The following is a 25,687-nucleotide window of genomic DNA, read 5'->3' as shown; positions in this document are numbered from 1 at the left end:
TAATAGAGGAAGGGGAGACTAGAACAAGGAGAAGGTTATAAATGTTAAAGAAGTAGCAGTCACTCATTTTAGCCAAGAGCGGAGGGATGTTTAGTAATTTTGGCTCTGTGACCTTGCCTTTGTCTGTGCTTGAGCAAAATTATGCAGTGGCCTTGCTCTGTCTCACTTTATCATGGTTTAGAGTTACCTTGTCAAAGTTGATATAATGTCTGATAGAAGAATAATATAGCCCAGCTCTAAGAGCAAGGGCAGCTGTTGATCATAGAGTTGTTAGTTTTTTCTTCATTGTTTGGAAGGACCTGACGGTAGTGAGGGACTAAATCAGATGGGTTGGTCAGAGAAAGTTTTCTGAAGGGGGGAACTCAAATCTTGGCCTTTGCTGCTAAGAAGAAGCCATCCACATAGAGAAGGACTGAGGAGGGTGCAGACAAGGGAGGGAGGGGGACAACTTGTGTACAGCACTCCCGTCAGAGGGAAACTGCAAGTGTGAAGAAAGAAAAGCACCTCATTACACCTGACAGGCATGTTTTAAGAAAACATCAAGAGGGAGACTGTGCTTTAGAGACTCTCGAGGGGTTGGAGGTGGGGGAGAACCAGAATCTTGGAATGTCGGGAGACAAACTGTGGAAAGCCTCCGGGGGATCGTGATGTGACAGTTCTCCAAGACAGATTGTCCCTCACTGCCTCCACCGTCCTCTCACACTTTTAGTTCAATTATACGGGCTTTATGTGGAAAATCCAATACTAATTGGTATTTTAATATGACTCTGTATGTTATACAGCAAAATTGCTTGTCTAGAAAGGTTTTACCACCATCCAAGGAGATAGATGGGGTTTTTAAATAGTGAATGGGCTGTCAGTGGCAGAAGATCAATTATCCTACATATAATTTTCTTTGTTCACTTGAAACTAGAATATAGTGATTTTTTTTCCCCAGACTACATAACATACAAGATATTTGAGCTAGGTCTCCATTTTTATTTTGTAGTGAAGGATTGCAAGTATACAGCTTTGTCATTCCATTCACCTGTGCATACCCAGTTGACGTTCTTGAACGCTATACATTAGTTGATTTAAAGATACCATTGTTACCAGTTGGGAATTTAGCATACTACAACCAGAAAATACTAACAATGATAGACATTTCAGACTGCAGAGAATAGTAGTTATAAGCAAGAACGCTGGAGCCAGACTACCTGGGTTCAAATCACAGCTCTACCATTTTCTGCTTATATCACTGGAGACAAGTTACTCAGCTCATGTGCCTCAGTTTCCTCATCTGTATAGCAGGGGAAATACCCACCTCAAAGGTTTGTTGTCGAAATTAAAATATATATTTAATTTTTAGACCTGGATCATGATAAGCACTATATAAGTCTTTACCTTGTAATGATAAGGACGATGTATTTTTATAGAAAAGAAAAAAATGTAGTTAACACCATATTCCTACAGTTGGTGAGCTGATGAACTAACTAATAAATGTAAATGTTAACAGATCTTATTGAGGAATTATTTATTTTACTTATGGTAATACGCATGGGCCTCCTCTCTTGCTACAAGGGCAGTCATATACTGAATCAGTCTTTGGCACCATCTGAAAGTATACATTTAATCTAAAATATTTTTTCCTCTCTGCCTGATATACCCAGACCTACCTTGGATAGGGCTTTTAACAAATTCTGTGACTGAAGTTTTTGGACTTTCCCTAAAGAATGCACCGATCTTTAATTGAGGCAACCAGATTTAGTGTCTCTGAAGTAAATGTGAGAACAGCTTGATCATGCAAAACTTGACAAGAAGAAAACACCTGCCTGATGTTAATAAGATACATAAATTTAAGACAACAGAAAACCAAAGAAAATTCCTCTATGTCTGTCTTGTTAAAATACCAACACAGTTCTCTATTCATTTCGCTATATTCAAAAGTTTATTTGAATTACTAAGAAATGTTAACAGAAAATCACTTAGATTATGGGGTCCTGGCAGTAGAAGAGTTTTAAAACATTGCTGAAAATTTATATGTACTAATAGAGTTATTAAGGCACTATAAAAGGAAAAACAGAAAAATATTTCTTTTGTTCCAGATGTTTATTATAACAAACCGGACTGATTTGAGAAGGAATTTCAAGTATCTTAGTAGGCCTGGATGTATTGGACGTTAACTTCATAAGCACCTTCATATGTATCATCACTTTTGATCTTTCCAGTATCCTTATAGGGAAGGGACATCATAGAATTATGGGAGGTTTTATTATTATTTTTATTTCATAGATGAATTAATCAGAGATCAAGCATCATGCTCTTATGTAAATGTAGGTAATTGGCCCTAGATAAATTAAGTCTTGAATTTCAAGCTTTACTGAATTTATTCCATGGCGCTTAGAAAGTCTCTGAGCTTCTTTCCCACAGTAACCCCTCAGTCAGCCCTGTCTCCTTACTACATTATGTCCACAATAGTCATTTTACTATTACTGACCTTTGAATCTTTGTCTTCACTTTCCTCATGCTTTCCTGTCTGGACTGCTGCTGCTTTTCTTGAATATCTAAATCGTATTCATCATTCAAGGACCAGCAAAAATTTCCACCTCCCCCAGGCAGTATCCCAGCTCTCACTATTCTTAATTAACACAGCATCTACAGGGATTGCTCTTACATTCTTAAGTTGTTTCATTTATGTTCATCAAATTCTCCTACTAGACTATAAGCTCCTGAGAACAGAGACCAAGTCTTATACTTCTTTGAAACTCACAGCACCCTCACACTGGATACACAGAGGGTGCCAAAAAAATGTATACAGATTTTAAGAAAGAAAAACTGTTAAAATTGTAATAATATATACTGATAACAAAAGATGAACACAAGTCACATTTGACTTCTGCAATTACAAGAAGTGCTCAAAGTGGTTACCATCAGCGTCCAGACACTTCTAATTACGGCAAACTGCCGCTTGAGCAAAGCTCACCAAACTGACCACTTGTATACGTTTTTTTGGCAACCCCAGTATATGTAGTAAATTCATGATAAGTATTTGGATATTATTTAATTTGTCCAATGGAGCCATTGCTGACTGTACTGTGTTTGTATTCCAAACATGTGACTTGTAATTTACCCTGTGTGATTACTTATTATTGTTGAGTTTAGTGTGGTCTTTTCAATATGTTCATATACGAATTGACCCTAGCATTGATTTCTACTGGCATTGAAGCCCAGGCATATGGCCTATGGGATCAATTCAACTGCATATGCCTGATGGATTCCCGGAACACAGCAGACATTTGACCCATGTATCAGTATGGAGAACAGGAACAGGAAATGTTATTCACTGACTGCTTTTCTATAGTATTACATTAGCATCACTATTCTGCTCTTCATAATTTCTCAGCAGATCAGGGATATCTATTGATGGTAAACCCTGTGATACAACATATGCGCTGTTATTCATTATAAATGATGCTGATCAAGCATATTGTCATTACAAATTTAATTTTTAAGAAATATCCACATGAAAATGACACACTTGAGATTCGTTATGTTAAAAAACAAAAAGCTGGTACTGTATGATAACTCAATTCTTCCGGGATATAGCATTCTTTTTAAACAAGTAACTATGTTTGTTCATATTTTAAGGAGAATTTGGAGAAGTCTGTAGTGGACGTTTGAAGACACCAGGGAAGAGAGAGATCCCAGTTGCGATCAAAACTTTGAAAGGTGGCCACATGGATCGGCAAAGAAGAGATTTTCTAAGAGAAGCTAGTATCATGGGTCAGTTTGACCACCCAAATATCATTCGCCTAGAAGGTGTTGTCACAAAAAGTAAGTACTGACTTTCTTCATTACTTTTTATATATTTCATCCTTTAAAAATAAAGCTTAATAGCAATAAGCTTAAGAAAAATGCCACAGCCATTAAGGGGATAACAGTTCAGATATCATCTTCTGATGACACCCCTCAGAGTCTTGATGTTAAGCTATGACATTATCAGAGTTTGCATTGGTCAGCAAACAGCTTTGAAATGTATTTATTATCTATGAATCACTTGCTAATTTAACTTGAAGTAATGAATCAAGAGTAAAGGGTTATATATTCTTTTCTAATTTATCTAAGCCATTCATTTCTACTAAAGCTGTCTAAATTTCAACATTAGTAGAAAAAAACTATTGAAATATTTCGGGTAATTAAGGTAAAGTACTTCTGTTTGAAAATCAATTTCATATACAAATATAGAATACTTTATCTGAAGTAACACTTTTAAACAAAAAATTCTGTATGGAGCCCTTCTGCATAAATACCATCAGGACTATATTATTTTCTTTTATATAAAGTGAAGATAGAATTATAATTTCTGAAATAAAAATCCTGTTTTTATAGAAACAGTGGGATGAAAGCCATTCTTTCGAAAATAAGTTTCTTACAAATCCAAAATTAGTCATATGTTCTAAGAAATAGATTGCTATATATTCACTTTAATTTGAATAGTGATAGAGCATAAAGATTAACTCTATTTCTTCTTATTTTATTCACTAATTAATTATAACATATTAAAACCCAATACAGAATGGAATTTAAAAATGCATAAAAAAATTTAAATCTTCGAGAGGCATTTTTCTTTAATAAAACTGAAATTTCTTTTAAAGTCATTTATATAAAATTGAGATTTTCTGTCACATTTGGCAGCAGGCAAGTGTGAAAGTGTACTAGAACATAATTGACTGCATGTCTGAAACTCCAGTGTCGTAAGACACTGGTCAACATGCTGCCCAAGTGGAGCAGAAGATTACTAATAGCTGTGATAGTTTGGAGGACTCAAAAGAGTGCTTTTGATGACAGCTGTTGTGGTGAGCTGTTACATTAATGGCCTTCATGGGACCTTCCAGCATCCATGCCCTTGTGTTGTTCTCTCCCACATTGATTCTGGGCTTGTCCATGTGACTAGCCTTGGCCGTTGGGACATTAACAAGCGTGATGCAAGTGAGAGCATCTCACACACTTGCATATTGGAGCTTGTCCTCTTTCAGAATTCCTGCCTATAACCGAGCCTCCAATGCTATGCAAAGCCAATGCATATGGTGGGGCTAAATACAGTACTGCCAATGGAGGAAAGCTGAGGCTCTCCAGCTGACAGCTCTGTCTGAGCCCCAGTAGTCATCACTGGATGTTAGCCTTGTGATGAGCCATCTCAGACATAGCACCCCCACCACCACTACCAAATGCTTCAGCTGTAGTTGACATCTTGTGGAGCAAAGAACCACCCAGTTCAGTCCAGTTAACCCATAAAATCATGAGAGATAAAGAATGTTTGTTGTTTCAAGCCATGGAGTTTTGGATAGTTTATTACACAACAGTAGCTAACCAAACAGGTGGACCCCAGTTAGAATGCTGCTCCCATCACGCAGGACTTCTGCAGATTTGGGTAAATTATTTAACACCTCTGTTCTTTACTTCCATCTACAAAATAGGGCCAAAGTAACTCCTACTCCATAGGAATGCTGTAAGGATTACATTTGTAAATGTATACCGCATTTAGCATAGTATGTGGCTCGTAGTAAACCATTATTATTGGTACTGGGTGCCAGGCACACATATAGTTTGCCAGTTCATTCTCATAGCAACTCTTTGGAGTATCATTATCCACTGAATCTCAGACAGGTTAATTAATCTGCATAAGGACCTCTAACTCATAGTAAGTAGTATGGCTGGTGTTAGATCTGTCTGATGCTAAAATCCATACTTTTATGTTTGTTTATTGTTTGTCTGCTTTTGTTATATCACAGTAAATAAGTCATAATTTTATACTCTATTTTATCTGAACTAAATAACATAAATAAATAGCAATCAGAAGAAAAATAAGATTTCTTTTTAAAATAAGAAAAATATTTAGGTAAGTGAAATACATTACCTCTAAATGTAAAATTTGGAAAGATCTAGCTATGCTGCAATGCCTAGCAAAAATTATCATCTAAAAGAAAGAGGAAATCACATCTTAATTAGTTCTTTTATAGTGTCTGACTTCCTTGTCATTAATTTAGCAAGAACATTTCAAGTTATCCATATTGTTTTGTATATCTCTAGGAAAAGAAAAAGATAATTTTAACGTTGGGTTGTGAATCATTGCAAAGCATTTAAAATAAAAATTTAAGTATGATGTTGCAGTCCTCGTATGTGTACTTATGCATGAAATATGTGGAAATAAGTGTCCAACAATAAATTTAAAGGCTGGAAAATATCAGATCTTTATTTCACCCCTCTGGTAAGTCATATTATGTGGCTTTTTAATTTATTCCTATGCGTTTTATTTACATGTGTTAAAAACATGAAAGCACATGAAATGGAAAAAGATTTATTAGCACTATGAAGTAGTAGGAATTATTTATCCTAAATCAATTGAATAAGTTTAATAAGATAGTCTGTGGTCCTTGTCTACCAGTTTGAAGTACTCAGTCTATTTCATATAAACAGCCAACCAACCAACACAGGGACTGCTTTACATCTCTAACAATCTTGTCTAAATTTGGGACCAGTAACCTCTACGTAGCCAAATTTGTATGATTACAAAGTCAAAGTCCTGTTGCATTTCAAGTAAAAGAAAGAAAGAGAGCAAAAGTGAGGGGGATAAGAAAAGAAAAGAAAGGACAATTGAGAAAGGACAAATTCAATATGCTTTTGAGTGTCAATGATGGTTATAGTTTTGTTTTTTGTTTTTTTTTAATTTGTAAGAGTGAGCCTCTTATAAGGGTGTTGTGATGTTGCTGAGGTGGGTGGTGGAGATGGAGAAAGGAATAATTCCTACAAAGATAAGTGGGTACATTTATACTGTTTTCTTCTTGACTCAAGTGCTATGGGATTTTTAGGAGAAAGGCAATAAATAAATGAATGCCTCATTCCCATAAATACATGGTAATTGTTCCAAGATTGCCCTTAAGTAGCTAAGAGATAGCTAGCAATTAATGTTCCCTAAGGACTATCATATTGCATAAAAGATAATACTGACAAAGATAAAAGTGTAATGTAGGTTTACACAGTCATGTTCGTAGAGTATCCTGGGGTTCTGAGAAACAAATGCACAGACTCTCAGTTGAAACTAATGCAAAATTATAGATCAAAATCTTCATCAGATCCTTTTTATAAATTCTTAATATGCATACTTTTTATCTTACTGTATAGGTTTTTTCTCTGAGAGATACATATTACAAAGTTCTTGGGAACACTTTTACTCTTTTATATTTGGGCATATAACTTTTTATTTTAAATTTGAGAGTTAAATGATTAAAAACTATATAATGCAAAAAGTGTATCTGATAGAAGTTAAACCTGTTTATTTGATCCACATCACAATTTCATTAACCTGTTAAGATATAACTGATAAACACAGATTGATCAAGCTAAGCCATGTGCTTAACACATACTTTTTATCCAAGAAGCAAATAGAAACCATCAGCTAGAGAACAGACCTGTAGCCTTGTAGCACCATGGAGAGTAGCTATATATTTGTAAAAGATAATGTATACACCAGTGTCATTAACTACATAGCCAAAAGAGAAGTACTACCCTTTTATAAAAAGATAAGAATTGTGGTTAAATGACAAAGAAATGCAGTTCAGAAACCACATTCCAGAAGACTGAGCCATTCAGTTCGAAATGATGATGGAAGAACCAAAAGGAGAGAGGGTGAAGTACCTATAACCCATCTTAGTAGGTCACAACTAAATTTAGATATACTGACTCAAATAAATCATAAATCCAGTAAGAAGAAATAGAATCCAATCAAGACAGCCAACTTCCCCAATATGACTTCATTTCATCATAGAACATTCCTGAAGACTCCACAGGATAATACAGAAACTATAACAGAAAATGCTGATCCTGCTCAACCCTGTTTTAAACACTCCAGGACATTGTAGGTCCCTTCTAAACAGTTTTGATGGGTCCAGATGGAATCAAAGTCAGAGTAGATTCAAGTCAGGTAAATGCTTTGTACATTAAATGCACAAGACCTGCCTTTCTGCTTCCAAAATTGCATTCTGTTGGTGAAGTAATACAGTACCTAATATTGCAACTGTTACTGTCACCACCTATTTGACCTCTGCCCTCCACCTGGTGTTGGATTCTGCTTCTAGACACAAGGGACTTGGACAAGTCACTCAGCATATTTAGGCCTCAATTTTTGGCTCTGCACAAAAGTTTGAAAAGTGCAGATTGGACTAGAAAACAACAAAGATCAAATCTAGCCCTAATATTTTTATATGTCATTCCTTTGCCCAAAAAAAGACAATTGATATTGGTGAGGAATATGTGTGCCAGTGGTAACTTATCACCCCACCTCCAACTTAACTTCAGATTCATTTCAGTGATCCAAGAATAAGATGGAGAGGTTCAGGAAAAAACAAAAAAGTGTCTTTAATAAAATTTTTATCCTAACAATCTGTAAAGTGGAAAAAGATAGATAAAATTTTCCTGTAAGCAAAATCAAGGCTTGGATATATGGAATATATGTTGTAGGGGGCGAAGTATTCTTCAAATCTGATTCTAAGGAAAGAAATTAGATGGTTGTTTTCTTCTGGAATCCAGCTACCCTGCTAGCTAAGGTTTCATTTTATTTTTTCTTCTTTTGTTTTGTTTTCCAAGAAACATTTGCTGAGCATCACTAGGTGTTAGACGCTATTGCTGATTAAAATCTAGGAATACAGAAAGGAAAGCCTCAGTGCTCTCGAGAAACTCTTTTGTGGAGACCGTCCGCTGGGAGCATCAAATAAGTAGGCCAGTATTTCCCAGTATGGTGTGGTGTGTGCTATTTTGGATACAATTATTCATTAATTTATTCATTTATTCATTCAGTGAATATTTATTGGTGCCCACTCTTCTTGTCACTGGTAATATCATAGTATAAAAAGAAAGAGCTTCTGCCTACTGGAGAGAAAATAAAATCTAAATATATAAATATCATCTTAGAAAAAGAGAAAAAGACCTGAGTGAAGTGAAAGGACAAGCCATGACAATATTTGGGAGGAGAGTGTCCAGGCAGAGGAAACGAATTTCTACACCTTTGTCCTAAGAAAGAATTTGGCTTGTTAAAGAGCATCCAAAGTGGCTGAAGCAAAATAATAACAGTACAAGTTACATATTGAAAGAAAGAACTAGAGGCAGAGAAAACCAGGAAGGAGGCTCGTGTAGTAATCTAAGTGAAAAATAGTGTGAAAACAGCTTAAGTAAATAAAGATAAAAAGAAGGCGCAGATTTAAGAGCTATTTCCCAGGTTAAATTAAGAGATTTTAGTGACTGTATATGAGGATAGTTTCAGGTACTTCCAAGTTTCTGGTTTATATAAGTAGAGAAATAGAGAGGAAATTCCGGAGAAATAACAGAGTTAGAGGGAAAATAATGAATTCTGCCTTGGACATGATAAGTTTGAGGTGCCTGAGACATTTAAAGATTGAAGCCTGGGTGGAAGTCTGGGCTACACTCCCAAATTAAGGAGTGCATAATGGATGAGTACTCATGGGTAGCTGAAGCCATGACCCAGAAGGTTTAGGAGAACCAGCCTTAACAGGCAGACGGAAGAAAACAAAGGCACAATCTGAAAGAAGGACACATTTCTAAGAATGAGGGAGAGGTCAAAAGAATAAAATGAGCTGGGAAGCCAAGTAAGATAAGGGTTGAGAAGCATCTGTTTGATGGAGTAATTCAGAAGGGACAGCCTACTACAGTACAGGATGGAGGCCAGATTGCAGTGGACTATAGAGTGAGTGAGGTATGTATGCACTGCAATCAGATTGATGGGATTAAAAAAAGCAAATTAGATTGTGTGGATTTCTTCCTTAAATTCCAAATGCTTAGCATTCTTTAAGTTATTCATTAATACTTATTAATGAGTAATATTTATTAATATTAAATGTTAATAAAGTAATATTTATTATGTCCCTAACTACTTTGTGCCAGGCACCTATCTAAGCATTAAGCACTTGGCAGTGAATAAGAAAGCCAAAATGCCTGCCCACATGGGTTAAGTCCCTGAGCCTACCTCCTCTAATTTTATTCTTCACCATTCTCTTGAGTCCTAGATTGTAGTCATGCTGCATGAGAAAAGCATCTCAGAACTGACTCTGATTCCTCCCATGCGTCTCTTCCTTTTCTAAAGCCCTGAGGACCTGGAAGGATATATACCAAGATGACCGGCCCTAAATGGGTACATAGATAACTATGCTATAAGACAGCTATTGGCACCTAGCGGACCTAACTGCCTCTGAAGTTCCCAGCCTTCCTTTCTTCAGTGATGCCAGAGGCAAGATCATTGGCTGGGATGAAGGGTAGAGGGCTTGGAGTATTAGTGAATGTTTGAAGCCCCTCCTGAGAAAAGTGTGGAAGAAAATTAATCAGAAAATATTAGAAAGATTGTATCTCTGAGGACACAATAGAACTTGAAGATCATGTCAGACGCTGCTGCCCCAAAGAGCACTGTTGACAAATGAGGGAAAGAGTGATAGCATGAAAATGAGAAGAGAGTCATCCCAAGCGAAAAGGAAAGATGAGAGACAGCAAAGAGAAAAGAAACCATGGCTCTCTATTTTCTGTCTTCTCCTACCATCCTTAATATTTACTCTTTCCTGTTACTGAAAAAAGTGATGAATTATTCTTGTGCTATTTCTGGAGTCTCAATGGATTTTGGGGATATTTATGACAAAGTATTTGCCATTGGGAATTATAATGTATACATATTGATAAATGGAAAAGAAAACAAGTGTAACTGTAACACATAGTAACAAGATGACATAGTCTGGTGTCCCTGTGTATCACAGTCTGTTCAAGTAACACTGGGGTTAATTGGGATCACCAGCTTATTTTCGTTCTGCCAGAGTGTACTTCCCTTTTTATAAGAGAGAGCATACTTCTGTAGTCAGGAGGAATTTATTCTTGTCCCTTCAGTGTTTAAGTGTCTGGGTTTTCTCAAGGTCATTCACTCTAATAACCTCCCACGATTGACCTCTAACTTACTATGTCCTTCCTGTGGTTGTCTCCCTTCCCTAAATAGGCCGGCAAATTACTGGGTAAACTGTAATAAGAAGGAACAGGTTAAATATTCTAGTAACAAGTTGCTCAGTGTGAAGATAACACTGTAAACTGTAAGAACTAGGAGAGAAAAGGGAATATGAATACAATTTTATGCATATATAATGTTGCCTTTTAATACCTCTAAATAAAACTGAATAGAGCCATCTAGAGTGTGAAGTCTTACTCATTTAAAAAAAAATAAAAATTCCTTCCAGATCGTTCATGATGCAATTTGTTCTGGTAAAATGCTTGATGGCTCTGAATTTGAGAAAGGCAATAGATAATCCTATATTATAGACATGAATTTGCACCATGAACTCAGGAGAATGAGAACCATCCTAATAGGCTGAACTCAGTCATTTCTGGGGAACTTTAATCCAGGTTCCTGCTGGCCTGATTTAGGGCTGGACAAAGGCGAGTGGAAGTCTCATTACTGAAAATAATATGCCCCCACCCCCATGTATGTGATTTCTAATTTTTTTTAAAAAACTATTCATAAAATTAATGAATAGAAATCTAGCAAGCTCCTTACCTAATCCCATGTTCACATTTTAGTGTTTATTTTGTTGTTGTTGGAAGATATTACTGTGATGTTCTTAAGTTTTTATTTTGAAACGATTTCAGACTTACAGAAAAAGGTGAAAATAATACCGTTCCCATATAAACTTGACTCATTTTCCCTCGAGGTTAGTATTTTACATAACCACAAGACTATTATCAAAGCCAAGAAATAAGCATCAGTGCAGTACTATTTACTAAGCTACAGACTTTTATTCAGAGTTTATCAATTTTTTCACTAATATCCTTTATCTATTCCTTGATCCCATCTGGGATTCCACATCACATTTCATTATCACATCTCCTTAGTATCTTCCAATCTGTGAAAATTGTTCAGTCTTTTCTTGTTTTTCATGACCTTGACACTTTTCAAGAGTGCTAGTCAGTTATTTTGTAGAACATCCTTATTTTGTGTGTGTCTGTTGTTTTGTTTTGTTTTGTTTTTCTCATGATTTGATTTGTCGTTATGCATTTTTGGCAGGAAGTTCACAAAAGTTATAGACCCTTCTCAGTGCATTATATCAGGGGGAACACGACATCCACATGCCTTATTCCTGGGGATGTTAATATGTATCACTGGGTTAAGGTGGTGTCTTCTAGATTACTCCATTATAAAGTTACTTTTCCCATTTTGTAATTAATGTACGTATTTGGGGGGAGATAATTTAGACTATGCAGATATCCTGTTTCTCCTCAAACTTTTCCCCACTAATTTTATCATTCAGAGTAGATCTTGCCTGTAACAATTATTACTATTATAGTCTAATGGTGACTATTCTATTTACCTCTTTCCTTCTATATTTATTAATTGGAACACTTCTTTAAGGAAGAGCTATATTTCAGAATGTTTTATGAGTGGAGTTATACAATATGTAGCCTTTTGAGTCTGTCTTCTTTCTCTTAGCAGAATGCACTTGAGATTCATGCATTCTGCTTATTGTTATCATTGACTGGTAGGTATTCATTTACATGGATGGACCATCGTTGGGTTCTGTGTTCGGTGGTTGAACAACATCTGGGTTGTCTACAATTTGGATGATTATTAATAAAACTTCTATGAGCATTCATATTAGGTTATGGCATAAACATATTTACATTTATCTTGGGTAAATACCTAGGTGTGGAATGTCTGGATCATATGGTAAATATGTCTAATTTTTTTTAGAAACATTCAAACTGTTTTCTAAATTGGATGTACCATTTTGTATTCCCACTAGTAATTATGAGAATTTCATTTGTTCTGCATCACCTATACATTTTTAAAATATTTTAGCCATTCTAGTGAGTCTATAGTGGTATCTCATTATTATTTTAATTTGCATTTCCCTAATGACTCTTGATTTGGACCATCTTTTCATATGCTTATTTACTAGCAATATATTGTCTTTGATGGAGTATGTCTTCAGATTGCTGTCCATTTTCTTGTATTGTTTACTTTCCTCAATGTTAAGTTAAAAAGTTTTTTTTGTTTGTTTGTTGTTTTTTTTTAATATTTTCTGGATACAGTCCTTTGTCAGAAATGTGATTTGTAGACATTTTCCTTTTATGGATTGTGCTTCGTGTTGTGGTATCTGAGAACTCTTTACCTAACCCAATGTTACAAAATTTTTCTCTTCTACTGCCCTCTAGAAGTTTTATAGTTTTACACTTGACATATAGATCTATGATCCATTTTGAGTTAATTTTTGTATAAAGTGTGAGGTATGCGCCAAAGTTCATTTTTTTCCATATTGATCATTTAACCATTTGTTGAATTCATTTGTGTGTGTTTTTTTAATATAAAACTTTTTCCTCATTTTTAAGTTCCCATCTTTGTTTAAAATCCTTCAGTGGCTTTCCTTCACCTACAGTACAAAATTCATGCACTGAATATAGAAATTCAAGGTTTATGATTGGGTCCTGCTCACAATATCCTGTTAGCCTCATCTTCTGCCTTCTCTACCTCTTAGTTCATATTCTATTAACCATGAATCATCAGTAATGCCCCCGAACACACCAAGCTGTTTCTTACTTCACATATTTGATCATACATGGCCCTCTTCTTGGGAAACCTTCACTCTCTCACTTTTCCCTTCCTCCATTACCCTTAACTCAGCTTATGAGGATTTATATGCAACATCCTTTCTTAATCTCTGTACTGGGTTAGATATCTACATTGTACTTAACATCTTGTACTATGATTACCATTTATACACACGGCCCAAGAGCCTACTGTTTTCTTAATCCTTACCCCATAAAAGGACCTCAGCACCCCTTTCCAATGCCCCTGAGTTTTTTTCTGGGAATATCTCATCAGTGTGTTAGCTGCAGCAAATCAACATCTGGACTGTCTTCTACCCCTTCTGGGCCTCCCTCTCCCCTACACACTGCCTGCCACCGCCCTTGAGAGGCTCCACCAGCCCAGCCACTGCCCATCAGTAGAACAAAACTACCCTGCCATTCATGCATTTATCCAGAGTCTTCAAGACCACACAATTTTGCTGGGCCCTATGCTGAGGGAAGCAAGGAGACAGGTGTTCTCTATCCACTTGGTACCTCAGTTTTTCATTTAGTCACCAAAGCTTCTTTCATGTACTCAGAGCAGCCAGTATCTCTCTGAGACAGTTTCATTTGGTTTATGATGATTCTTAGTTTCCTGATAATAAGGGGCTAAACTCAGTGTACTGGCCATCCCATTTTCTACACTTAATCTTAATATTCTTTTCTACTCTAGCTCACTTCACTGTTTGTTTCATCTCCCCAGTCCCAAAACTCCAACATATACCACCTGATACATATTTTAAACTTATTTTTTAATAGAAAGGGATATCTTATATTATATTGATATGGGAGTTTGTAGACATTCTGATCTGTTGAGGACATTGTTTATTTTATTCATTGTGGTACCTAGCATTGTGCTGGGCACATGTTAGACATATGTTCCCATAGAGGAAGGAAAATGGCAAGAAAAAAAGGAAAGGAGATGGGAAGGAAGAATGGGAAAAAGGAAAAGAGGGAACCTAATTCTCAAGGACTTCAAGCTCAATTCCAAACATTAGCATTCTCTTATGTCAGTTACATTTATATGAAATTGACAGCTTTCTCATAATTTTGCTTCTCTGTACTTTTGCTGTTTCTTCCTCCTCTGAAGAGCAATCATATTTCGCTGACTTTTTTCCTCTGAAAATTTAACTATGTACATTACATTATAGTTATTTAGGTACATGTATTTTTCTGCTATAGACCAGAATCAAGTTGACAGTAAGACTACAACTAATTCATCTTTATATATACACCCCTGCATTACCTAGTCGGTCTCTCATATGTTATACACTCAATCGCAACTTTGAAATGGATTAAAAAAAAATACATTATTGTGTTTCGTAGGCCTGAGAAATAAAAGTAGGCACACCTTAGTCTATTGATGATTGAGATACAGCAACAGAATGATGTGAATTTACTGACATTTTTATTAGGTTACATCAATCACTATGAGTGAATGTATTCATTTTTCCACTCATAACAAATGTCAACCAAGACATCAGTGATTTTTTTTTCCTCCTTTTTCTCTCAGATGCAATGATTGTGTCAGGATTCTTAGCCCTGAAAATAATGCATTGACCTTTCCCCTAAACATTAATGGTATGATTTTCTTGAAATAAGATCAGTTTTCATTTTCACATAACCATTTATTATATGGAACATGCTATTGTATTTGGCACAGCAATCCATAAATACAAAAGGCTATAGCACCTCTGTGACTTTGTCAGTATTTCATATACCTAATTACTGAAGTATTCCATTACATTGAAATGAAAGGATACAAATGGCGTTCTATTAGTTAGAATTTCTGTGATTTAATTTCTTTTATGTAGAATATACTTCATTGCAATAATTTCCAGGATATTCTCTGGGGAAAAACAGGTCTGGGAATGAAGTACATATAAGGCTGCTGGATAAACTCAAGCAAAATGAGGGGCTGCTTAAAGAGAGAAAGGATCAGGGGTGAGCCTACTGGGGTTTCTTAGTTTTGTCCAAAAATAGAGAAACTAGTTATTTGTTAAATGAGGATTTCTAATTAATATAATTGTTTGTTACATGTTAGGTAAATAAATTTACTAAAACAAAAACAAAGATTTCCCTTATATCAACTCTAATGTTTCAAATTTTCCTGCTGGCATGGACAATATTCTGAGGTCATAGAGTTGATAGGTAACAGACTCAGAAAATATTTCCCACTAACTACCTCCAAGTAGAACATCTGAAAGTATACATTTATCAGATTATAAAAGTTTTAAAAATACAACATGTAAAGTTTAAAATTACTATATTTTTTATAAGAGGGAACAAAGGAAACAGTCCTATAAAATAATGTTGCCAGTCCTTTTGTATAATCCCCATATTTTAGCTACAGGGAAATTCTTAATTGCTAAGGAGGCCCACTTTTCAGTCTAATTACAGTGGCCTCCTTTTCTTACTAATTAAGAAATTGAGAACTGGCCAGGAAGACCAAAAGAAAAAACAACACCAACAACAACAAATGATCATTAGGGAAGCTGATATGAATGGAGCAAACCCCTTTTTAAATCAAATTTGAATCCCTTCAATGGCTTTTGAAGAACCTAGTTGTAAATTTCATGCACTAAGGGATATACTTTTCCTTGTTAAACATGTTTCCATTAGAATAGGAAAAAAAATCACTTTAAAAAAATAATATATTATTCAGAAACATGAGAACAGCCACACTATAGTTTAGAATCTTGATAAATCAATCATGGAAAGACAAAATAAAGGTACTTCAATCAGTAATCTTAGTGGGTAATATTAGAGGTAAGTAGTACAGTAAATACTAGCTTTGTAATTTATAGTTTTTTCCCCAAATATCTCTTCATTGATGTAAAAATAATAAAATAATGATTATCTAGTTACAAATACTATATATTCTGATTTTAAGAAGCTGTAACTTTGTTTTTCTTAATGTCTCATAACCTTTTTTCCTCCCCTAATTGAATCTTGTCCTACAAAACCTTGTGTACAAGGGTCAGGTTAAATACAATTATAGAACACACCAGAGAACCTGTTAATGTCTAGTTTCTAACACTCTAATACCTTGAATTAAAGAAATCTTCCACAGACAAATGCAATTGCCTCATAAGCTGCTCTTTTTCACTCTTGCCCTCACCACAACCCATTCTTCACACTCAGCTAGAATGATTATTGTGAAGTTTTTGCAAATTTTACTTAGAAAAAAACAATCCAAAGTCTTTACTTTGGCCTACAAGGTCTTTAATGATCTGGACCCTGCTTCCTTCTCTCAGACATTGCCTTCTACTTCTTCCCCCTCCTAGTCCCCTGTGGTGCTTCAAACCAGCTGTGTGCCTTCAACTCACAAAACTCACTTCCGCCTCAGGGTTTCCATGTGTTGTCATGTACCGCCATGACACTCTCATGGAGCCTCACCCTTCTTCTCAACCCCCAGATAGCTTTATCATATATCTTTCTTCTGTTTTCTTGCCTTGCATATGTAATTCTATGAAACCATGTAGGCTTTGTTCCTGTGTGCTCAGAATATACTGCACTAACGAAAGTTCTAGCATATTTGGAAATAAGCACTCCATAGAGTTGCTTTGTAAAAGTATAAACCATTTTAAGCTAAATGATATTAAACCAATACCATGCTAGCATTTCTGAAATTTCCAGTTTCACTCGTGCCTTTATTTTGGAGCATTACCAAATACAGATTATATAGACCAAATAAATTATTCAGTTTGAATTTTGAAATAATTTAATGTAGATGAAATAATTTAATGTATTTGAATTAAAATATTGTGAATGAGAGCAGAACTGTGTGTTTCAGTAATATATTTTAATAGTATATCAAATTGGATATGATAGGATTCTTACCTTTTTATCATTATTTATAAAACAGATATATAATACTCTGGAATTGGGATTAAGTACTAAATAATGGAATAACCAAACACTACATATGTTGGGAATGATATAGAGAAGTCCTTCCAGTTTAGATAGATTAGGCTGTTTACAAATTAGTTAATAAAATGAACTTTAAAGAAAAACTTAAAGCAGGACATTTTTTAAAAGTAAATTAATTTTAGAAACCACGTTTATTAGAAGGCAAAGTGAATATTTTAAATTAAATGGATTCCCCCAAATAACAAACTTATAACAATAGTTTTATTTAGTTCAATAAAATTATTTTCTAAACCAAGATTGTTGTTTGAGAGAGAATACACCAAGAATATAATAATGTTTATCTTTGGATGACAGATTTGGAATAATTTGTTTGTTTTCATCTTTGTACTTTTGTGTGTTGTCTGTGTTTCCTACAGTAAATAAATATTGTGTTGGTATTTTGATTATAAACTACAATGAAATTTTTCTTTATATTAAATTGAACATCCTTATTACATTGCACTTTTGAGGTCAAAATTTGTTGAATGTAGGGAATTTCATATGGTTCTTTCTAAAAGTTAGGTTTCATTTCTAATAAACTTAATTTTTAGATGACTTGGCCAATTAACAAATGGAATCCTATGTGTATGCATATTTTTTTAATAACTGAACCATTGAAACAATTGAGGAAAACATTTTACCAAATAAAATAGTAAATTAACCAGTGACATAAACCCAAGTCATACTAATTTAAGGAAAAACAAAAGTAATTTATTGGGTCACATAACTGAAAAGTCCAAAACTAATCCAAGAACAGCTAGATGCAGGGTCTTAAATGTCAATAAAATCACACACACACATACACACACACACATACAGACACACACACACACACACACACAGACACACACACACACACACAAATCACCTCTACTTTTCTCCACATGTTCTCCTTCACTTCCTTTTCAGGCAGATTCCACAATTTGGGAAAAGGAGTTCTCTGCAGATCTAATGACTAAGTTGTCCCTAGTTGGGCCACATGCCCATCTTTGATATGACTGTATCCCTAGTGGGAGTTCCTCTCATTTGTTTTAACTCTCAAATCTTCTCTTCTGTCATCTGCATCATTTCCAGATTTTTATCTTTGATATCACTAATTTTTTCCTCCATCTGGTCAGCTCTATTTCCTAAGCTGGCTATTTTATTCTTCATCTCGTTCGTTGAATTCTTCAGCTCAAGAATTTCTATTTGTTTGTGTGCTTTTTTTCAAAATTTCAGTCTCTTTGGTAAAGTATTCATTTTGTTTGTTGATATTATTTCTGAGTTTATAAAAGTGCCTATCTGAGTTTTCTTGCATCAAAAATGAACTCACAGCCTAAACAGGGATAATTTGTGACAAGAAAAATGTAAATTGGGACAGAGTAAAGCTCTGAATTTGCAAAGGGGAATGGAGATAAGATGCATGCTAAAGAAAAAGGACTATTGTATACATGAAATTTTCTTTTACATAAAGTCGGTGGTAACCACTAAAAAATAAAAACTAGAACTGAGGCATGTAACATAAAAAAAGAGGAAAAAAATCATAGAACACCACCAAAGTAAAATAACAGATAGAAACACAAAGGCAAAGAAACATTGAAGACAGCGAGCTACCAAAAAACAAAAGTAAATTGCTATAGGAAATCCTCATATTTCAATTATAGCTATAAATGTAAATGTACTGAACTCACCAACAAAAAGGCACAGAGTAGCTGATTGGATCAAAAAACAAAGCCCAACCAAATGGACTTCAAGAGATACATCTCAGCTGCAAGGACAAATAGAGACTCAGAGTGAAAGGTAGAAATGATACTCCAAGCAAATGGCATCCAGAGAAAAGTGGGTGTGTCCATACTTATATCAGACAAAACAGACATCAGAATATAAAAGGTAACAAGCGATAAAGATGAACATTTCATAATGATAAAGGGGACAATATAACAAGAAGAGGTAGCACATCAATATATATGCTCCCTGATTGAACTAAAGAGAGAAACTGACAAAAACACAATTATAGTAGGGGACCTAAATATGCCATTGACAACTAGGAATACATTATCCAAACAGAAAATCAATAAGAAAATATCAGCCTTAAATGACACACTAGATCAAATGGACATAATTGACATTTACAGAGCCTTTCATTCCAGAACACCAGACTCTACATTCTAATGAGCATGGGACATTCTCAAGGATACACCATATGTTGGAACACAAAACTAGCCTAAGCAAATTTTAAAAAGATTGAACTCATACCAAGCATATTCTTTGATCACAAGGCATTGAAATTGGAGATCAACTACAAAGGGAAAGTGGGAAAAACCACAAAAATGTGGAGATTAAACAATATGCTAGTAAAGAATGACTGGGTCAAAGAAGAACTAAAAGGAGAGATCAATAGATACGCAGAAACAAATGATAATGATAATACATTATAACAAAATTATTTGGATACTGCAAAAGCAGTATTGAGAGGAAAATTTATATCATTACAGGTCTAGCTCAAGAAACAAGAAAAATACCAAATAAACAGCATTACATTTTAAAGAACTAGAAAAAGAAGAACCAATGAAACCCAAAGTCAGCAGAAAGAAGGAAATAATAAAAATTAGAGTAGAACTAAATGAAATAGAGAACAAAAAGGCAATAGAAAAAATTAATGCAACAAAGAGCTGGTTCTTTGAAAAGATTAATAAAATTGACAAATCTTGATAATGATAATTCTATTACATAAAACTTATAAATATAAAATGTTATATTATGATATTGTATTATAAAATATTAATATTATACTTCATTTTTTCTCACAATAAAATTTAAATTTATTGCCAAAATTACACATCTTAGATAACTTGCACTTTTACTGTAAACAACCATAACAAACATTAAAAATAGCATATTCACAAAAATGGGCCATAAAGCCAGTTTAGCTACAATAAAGTCAAACTTCATACTGTTCTTAGCATCTGCATGCCCAATACACTGGTGCAGGGTGCACATTTGGCATTTAAAGAAAGAATAAATAGATAAAAATTGCCAATCATATTGAGTATTAAAAACCATGATACATAGGTCATGACAAAAATTGCCATCCAACATTTTCTTTTCCCAAAAGGTAAACAATTCATGCATAATGGATGATGTACAAGAAAAGAAAAAGGAAGAAGAAAATAGTAACATTTTGTTGGATTTGATCAATATAGAAATTTACTATTAAATGTGCAAAGATCTCTGAGGCTAATGTCATATCTGAAAAAGTTATCGGCAGCTATTATACCCTTTAATAGCAATTGCTGCATAATCAGAGGTCATAAGAAAACAAAAGCTTAGCCATGTTCCAAGTAAATGTCTGGTATAGACAATACCTTAGAGGAATAAAAAAAAGCTTGAAAAATACCATTCCCAATGTCAGAAAAGATAGTAGAAAAAGAAGGATAGAGGTTGACTCTTAGCAGCATAGAGATGGTATTCATAATATCCAGTCCATAAGCCAACGGAGAAGTGGTTTACAGAGAGTATTAAGACCAGAAGTGAGCCTAAGGGGTCTCCTGACAAACTTCATACTAAGACAATATTGTTTCACAGGCACATAAAGAAATCAATTGAATAAATATCAAAAGGAATCTGAGCATCAAGAATAGCTCCTTGAAGCCCTCTACATTAGCCAGATGCCATGATGTATAAAGCACATTATAAATATTCAAGGAAAATTAGCCTAAAGGAAAAAAAAAGTAGTTGTGCATTTGTAGTAATATTAAGACTTATCATTACAGATAATCATTATAACCTATAATTACAGCTTTTGAATAGAGAGGAATCTGTGTTGGGATAACTGTGTATAATTTACAAAGTCTGAAGAACTTGTAGTTTTTAAATTCTGCTTTCTATATAATTCTAACTTCAACAAGGCATAGTCATTAAGCTCTGGTGGTAACTATATATCAGAATATACCTTAAATCGTTTAGATATTAATATAATAAAATGTCATAATTTATAAATTATGAATACAATTATATATATTCCAACATATTTATTCAGATTTTTAAATTTTCAAGTTCTTGCCACTGGAAGACCTCACAAAGAAAGGAAGAGCCTTTATAGAACTTACCAAGTAAATACTGGAAGAGAATCTCAGTACTAAACCTATCTATCCAAACCCCTTCAATTTCAATAAGAAACCAGAGACTCTAGATAATGATTCTGCTATAGATCATATACTAATTATTACTAATGCTAGGATTATGTAATAGCATTGATTAGAAATCTGATTTTAGACAATGATGACTTGAACTCAATTTATTACATTGATTATCCAGGTTTATTTGCAAAATGTAAATTCAATCAATTAAATGTCAGGGCATTTTTGGTGAGAAGTCATAGATATTTAAGTCATAATGTCTTAATCCAAAGAGAATGTATTGACGCTTATAACTAGAAATCCAGAATCATTTAGCTGTAGGCTAGATCTAGGATTTTTTTAAACGTTGTTTTCAGTCGTTTATCCATGCTTTATTCTATAGTGGCCTCACTCTCAGGGTAAGCTGTTGCTTTATGACACGCTCTTTATCTTGAGGTTACCCTTTACCTACTTCAATTCCTATGAATAATAGCTTTTATTCCCTAATAGCTTTAACAAAGTCCTGGAATTGAACACCATTGGCCTGACATGCCATAGACTTACCTCTGGGGCTCAACAGGGATGGAGGGGTAGATTTCAGCCCCACTACTACCAAATAGAAACCACATGAAATGAGAGAAGGGAAAGGTGATTTTTAAGGAAAATCAATGTGCTCTCTCAAGAACAAAGGAAAATAGATTGCAGACAAGCAAAAGCAGACTCCACTATTTTCAATTAGGTTCATTTTTTGTTCTGAAGATGACACCACATTTGGCACACTTAATATTGTAGTGTTGTAGAAGGAGCATTGGGAATGGAGGTAGGAAGATTGAATTGTATGACCTTGACAAAGTTTGCCAAGCCTTCATGAATCTACTTTCTTTATATGTATATCATTTTAAAAGCATGTTCATCATTGTAATTCTATAAATGATTTAATGGGGGAAAAAAGAATCTGGTAAATAAAAATTTATGTGCCAAAAATAAATGCAGGCATGCTATATTACACAACTTCATAGGACATCATTCACACAGGATACAATAGAAGAAATCCAGCAATGTTATCTATAAAATGGGGCTCATAACACCTTCTTTACAGAGTGCTATGAATATTTAATATGATAATGTCTCATTATTCAGATAATGTCTGAAAATGTCTAGTGTAGTGTTGGCCACTGTTATTGATTGACTTGTCTCCCCAGAAAAGATACGTTGATGTCCACCCTGCCAGTACCTCAAAATGTGACCTTATTTGGAAATAGAGTGGTTACAGATGAAATTAGTAAAGACAAGGTCATAATGAAATAGGGTAGGCTCTTAATTTAATATGAGTGGTGTCCTTATAAGAGGAGAGACACAGGGAGGAGTGTGCCATGTGAAGACAGAGACACATAGGGAAAAAATATCCATATGAGGCGGAAGCAGAGATTGGAGCGATGTAGTGACAAGCCAAGGAACACCAGGGATTGCCAGCCATCTCTAGAAGCTAAGGGAGAGTCATGGAACCAGATTCCCCCTCAGGAGGAGTCAACACTGCCAACACCCTGATTTTAGGCTTCTAGCCTCCAGAACTATGAGAGAATAAATTTCAATTGTCTCAAGCCATTCAGTTCATGGTACTTTATTACAGTAACTCTAGGAAACTAAGACAGCCAAATTGGAGTCAGTCATGATTAGTTAAATTTGAAAGTATTCTAATATTTTATAAGTATAGTAATACTCACCAATTTTAAGTCTATTGACATTTTGAAAGTAAGACTATTCAACAACCATTGGATTCGTTTTGGTCATCTCAGTCTAGCTCTTTATAATACTTGCCACTTTTGCCAATTCCCTTCTAGAAAGCCTCACGTATTCCTTCATCTCTTCCTCTCCCAGCTTTCTTCTTATTCCTCTCACTAAACTATTTTCTCTCTTTTCCATGTCCTTCTTTTCCAATGCTCTTCAGTTTTGGTGGGATCCAATATTTGTCCATCAACCCTCTTCTCTTTACTATGGGCACCAATGACCGTTCATGGATTACTGAATTCATAGTTACAACATCACTCTCCTGAGCTCCAAATATCCAGTGGCTGGTTGCTTGTCTGCATGTAGATGTCAAATGCACAGCTCAAACAGAATACGTCCAGGACAGAACTCACATCTTTCCCTCAGATATGCTTCTGCCCCAGCATTGACTCAGGAGTTATCACATACCGCCCCTTTCCCTTCCTCTTCCCATCTAATCCAGAACCAAGCTCTTTTGTTTCTAATTTCTTCACTCATATCTATCTCCCCCTTTCTTCTCCAGTACTAACTTATTTAAATCTCTCTTCATTCCTTTCTTGACCTATAGCAAATCACGTAACTTGTGTCCCTGCCTCCATTTTTTGCTGTCCTCCAATTCATCCTACCCACTGCTACAGGAGTGGTCTTTATAAAATGCAAAACAGATAAAATGACTCCCCTGCTTAAAAATCTCCCAGTTTTCCTCAGATTAATGGAGAGGATCTAAGTTCTTTGGCATAGTATTCAAGGCCCCTGTTGACCTGGCACTTGCCTCCTCTCTAGGATCATTTTTGCTAATCGCTGTGATGCTCCAGCTTCTTTTTAACCATGTGAAGCTCCTAGAGCGCACCACGCTCTCCAGAGCCCTTCTTTCTGCCTGGAATGTCCCTCTCCTCTCATCCAGTGCAAACACTTTTCCTTTTCAGTGTCAAATCAAGACTTCCCTTTTCCATATAGAACCGTGACTCTCTTTTCTCCCTACTCACATTTGTCTTATTATAAATTATTTAATTTTAATTTATTTTATTTCCTACTCAAATACCTAACATAGCACCTGAAACACAGTGCTGCTGGTATTATTTTGTACATGTTTGTATCCCCAAGTACCTCATGAAGGCAGTGATTCTCCATGATATATCTCAACATATGGCACATAATAAGTGCTCAGTAAATGTCTGCCAGATTAATTAAGAAAAATGAGAAAATAAAGTGATAAATGGATGAGCAAATGTAAGAGTAAATGTTGAATGAGCCCAACAGTTCCCCAATGAAGTATTTTACTTGAGAGTTAATAAATGCTTGATTCTATATGCATTGACAATAGTTAAAAGCACAGACTCTAAAGTCAAGTCAATTGGATTCTCTGCTTGGTCAATTATTTGGTTGACTTTGAGCAAGTTACTTCATTTCTCTGCAAAACTTGGGATGCAATAGCTCTTTCTTCACTGGGTTGTTAGGAAAATTAACTAAATGTATATATTATTAAGAATGAATTATCGGGGCCCGCCTGGTGGCTCAGGTGATTAGAGCTCCATGTTCCTAACTCCTAAGGCTGCCGGTTCAATTCCCACATGGGCCAGTGGGCTCTCAACCACAAGGTTGCCAGTTCAATTCCTCCAGTCCCACAAGGGATGGTGGGCAGCGCCCCCTGCAACTAAGATTGAACACAGCACCTTAAGCTGAGCTGCCGCTGAGCTTCTGGATGGCTCAGTTGGTTGGAGCGCATCCTCTCAACCACAAGGTTGATGGTTCGACTCCCGCAAGGGATGGTGGGCTGCGACCCGTGCAACTAGCAATGGCAACTGGACCTGGAGCTGAGCTGCGCCCTCCACAACTAAGACTGAAAGGACAACAACTTGACTTGGAAAAAAGTCCTGGAAGTACACACTGTTCCCCAATAAAGTCCTGTTCCCCTTCCCCAATTAAAAAAAAAAAAGTCTTTAAAAAAAAAGAATGAATTATGAAGATTAAATAAGAATACAGTAAATGTATAAGCATTGTTGTTAAAAATACTTTTAATGACACAAGATTAGAAGCAAGACTTATAATTGGAAAGAATTATTTTTTCTGTCTGCATATATTGAAAATTCTGAACTTGTTATTATTAACAATATTTCTGTAGCTCCTAGTACTTTCCAATATACACATAAAAATACACCTATTTATTGAAAATAACAAAGTTATCTCTTTCCTGGTACATGTTGAACGAATGCTTTCTGTGATGTTTTCACTCCCTAATGGCTTTTCTCTGTACTGTGATGCACGGATTA

General features: G+C 35.1%; 1 protein-coding gene across 1 annotated transcript in view; it reads left to right on the top strand.

The window, feature by feature from the left end:
• EPHA6 (EPH receptor A6) overlaps positions 1–25,687 on the top strand; it is an 840,987-nt gene that overhangs the window by 614,400 nt on the left and 200,900 nt on the right. Inside the window, 1 exon segment of the mRNA XM_074333168.1 lies at positions 3,628–3,813. Coding sequence (XP_074189269.1) covers positions 3,628–3,813 — 186 coding nt within the window.

This window comes from Rhinolophus sinicus, linkage group LG01 (genome assembly GCF_036562045.2).
Source record: "Rhinolophus sinicus isolate RSC01 linkage group LG01, ASM3656204v1, whole genome shotgun sequence".
In the NCBI taxonomy this organism is placed as follows: Eukaryota; Metazoa; Chordata; class Mammalia; order Chiroptera; family Rhinolophidae; genus Rhinolophus; species Rhinolophus sinicus.
Note: the sequence above shows the minus strand (reverse complement) of the source record. Positions and strands in the feature narration are given on the sequence as shown.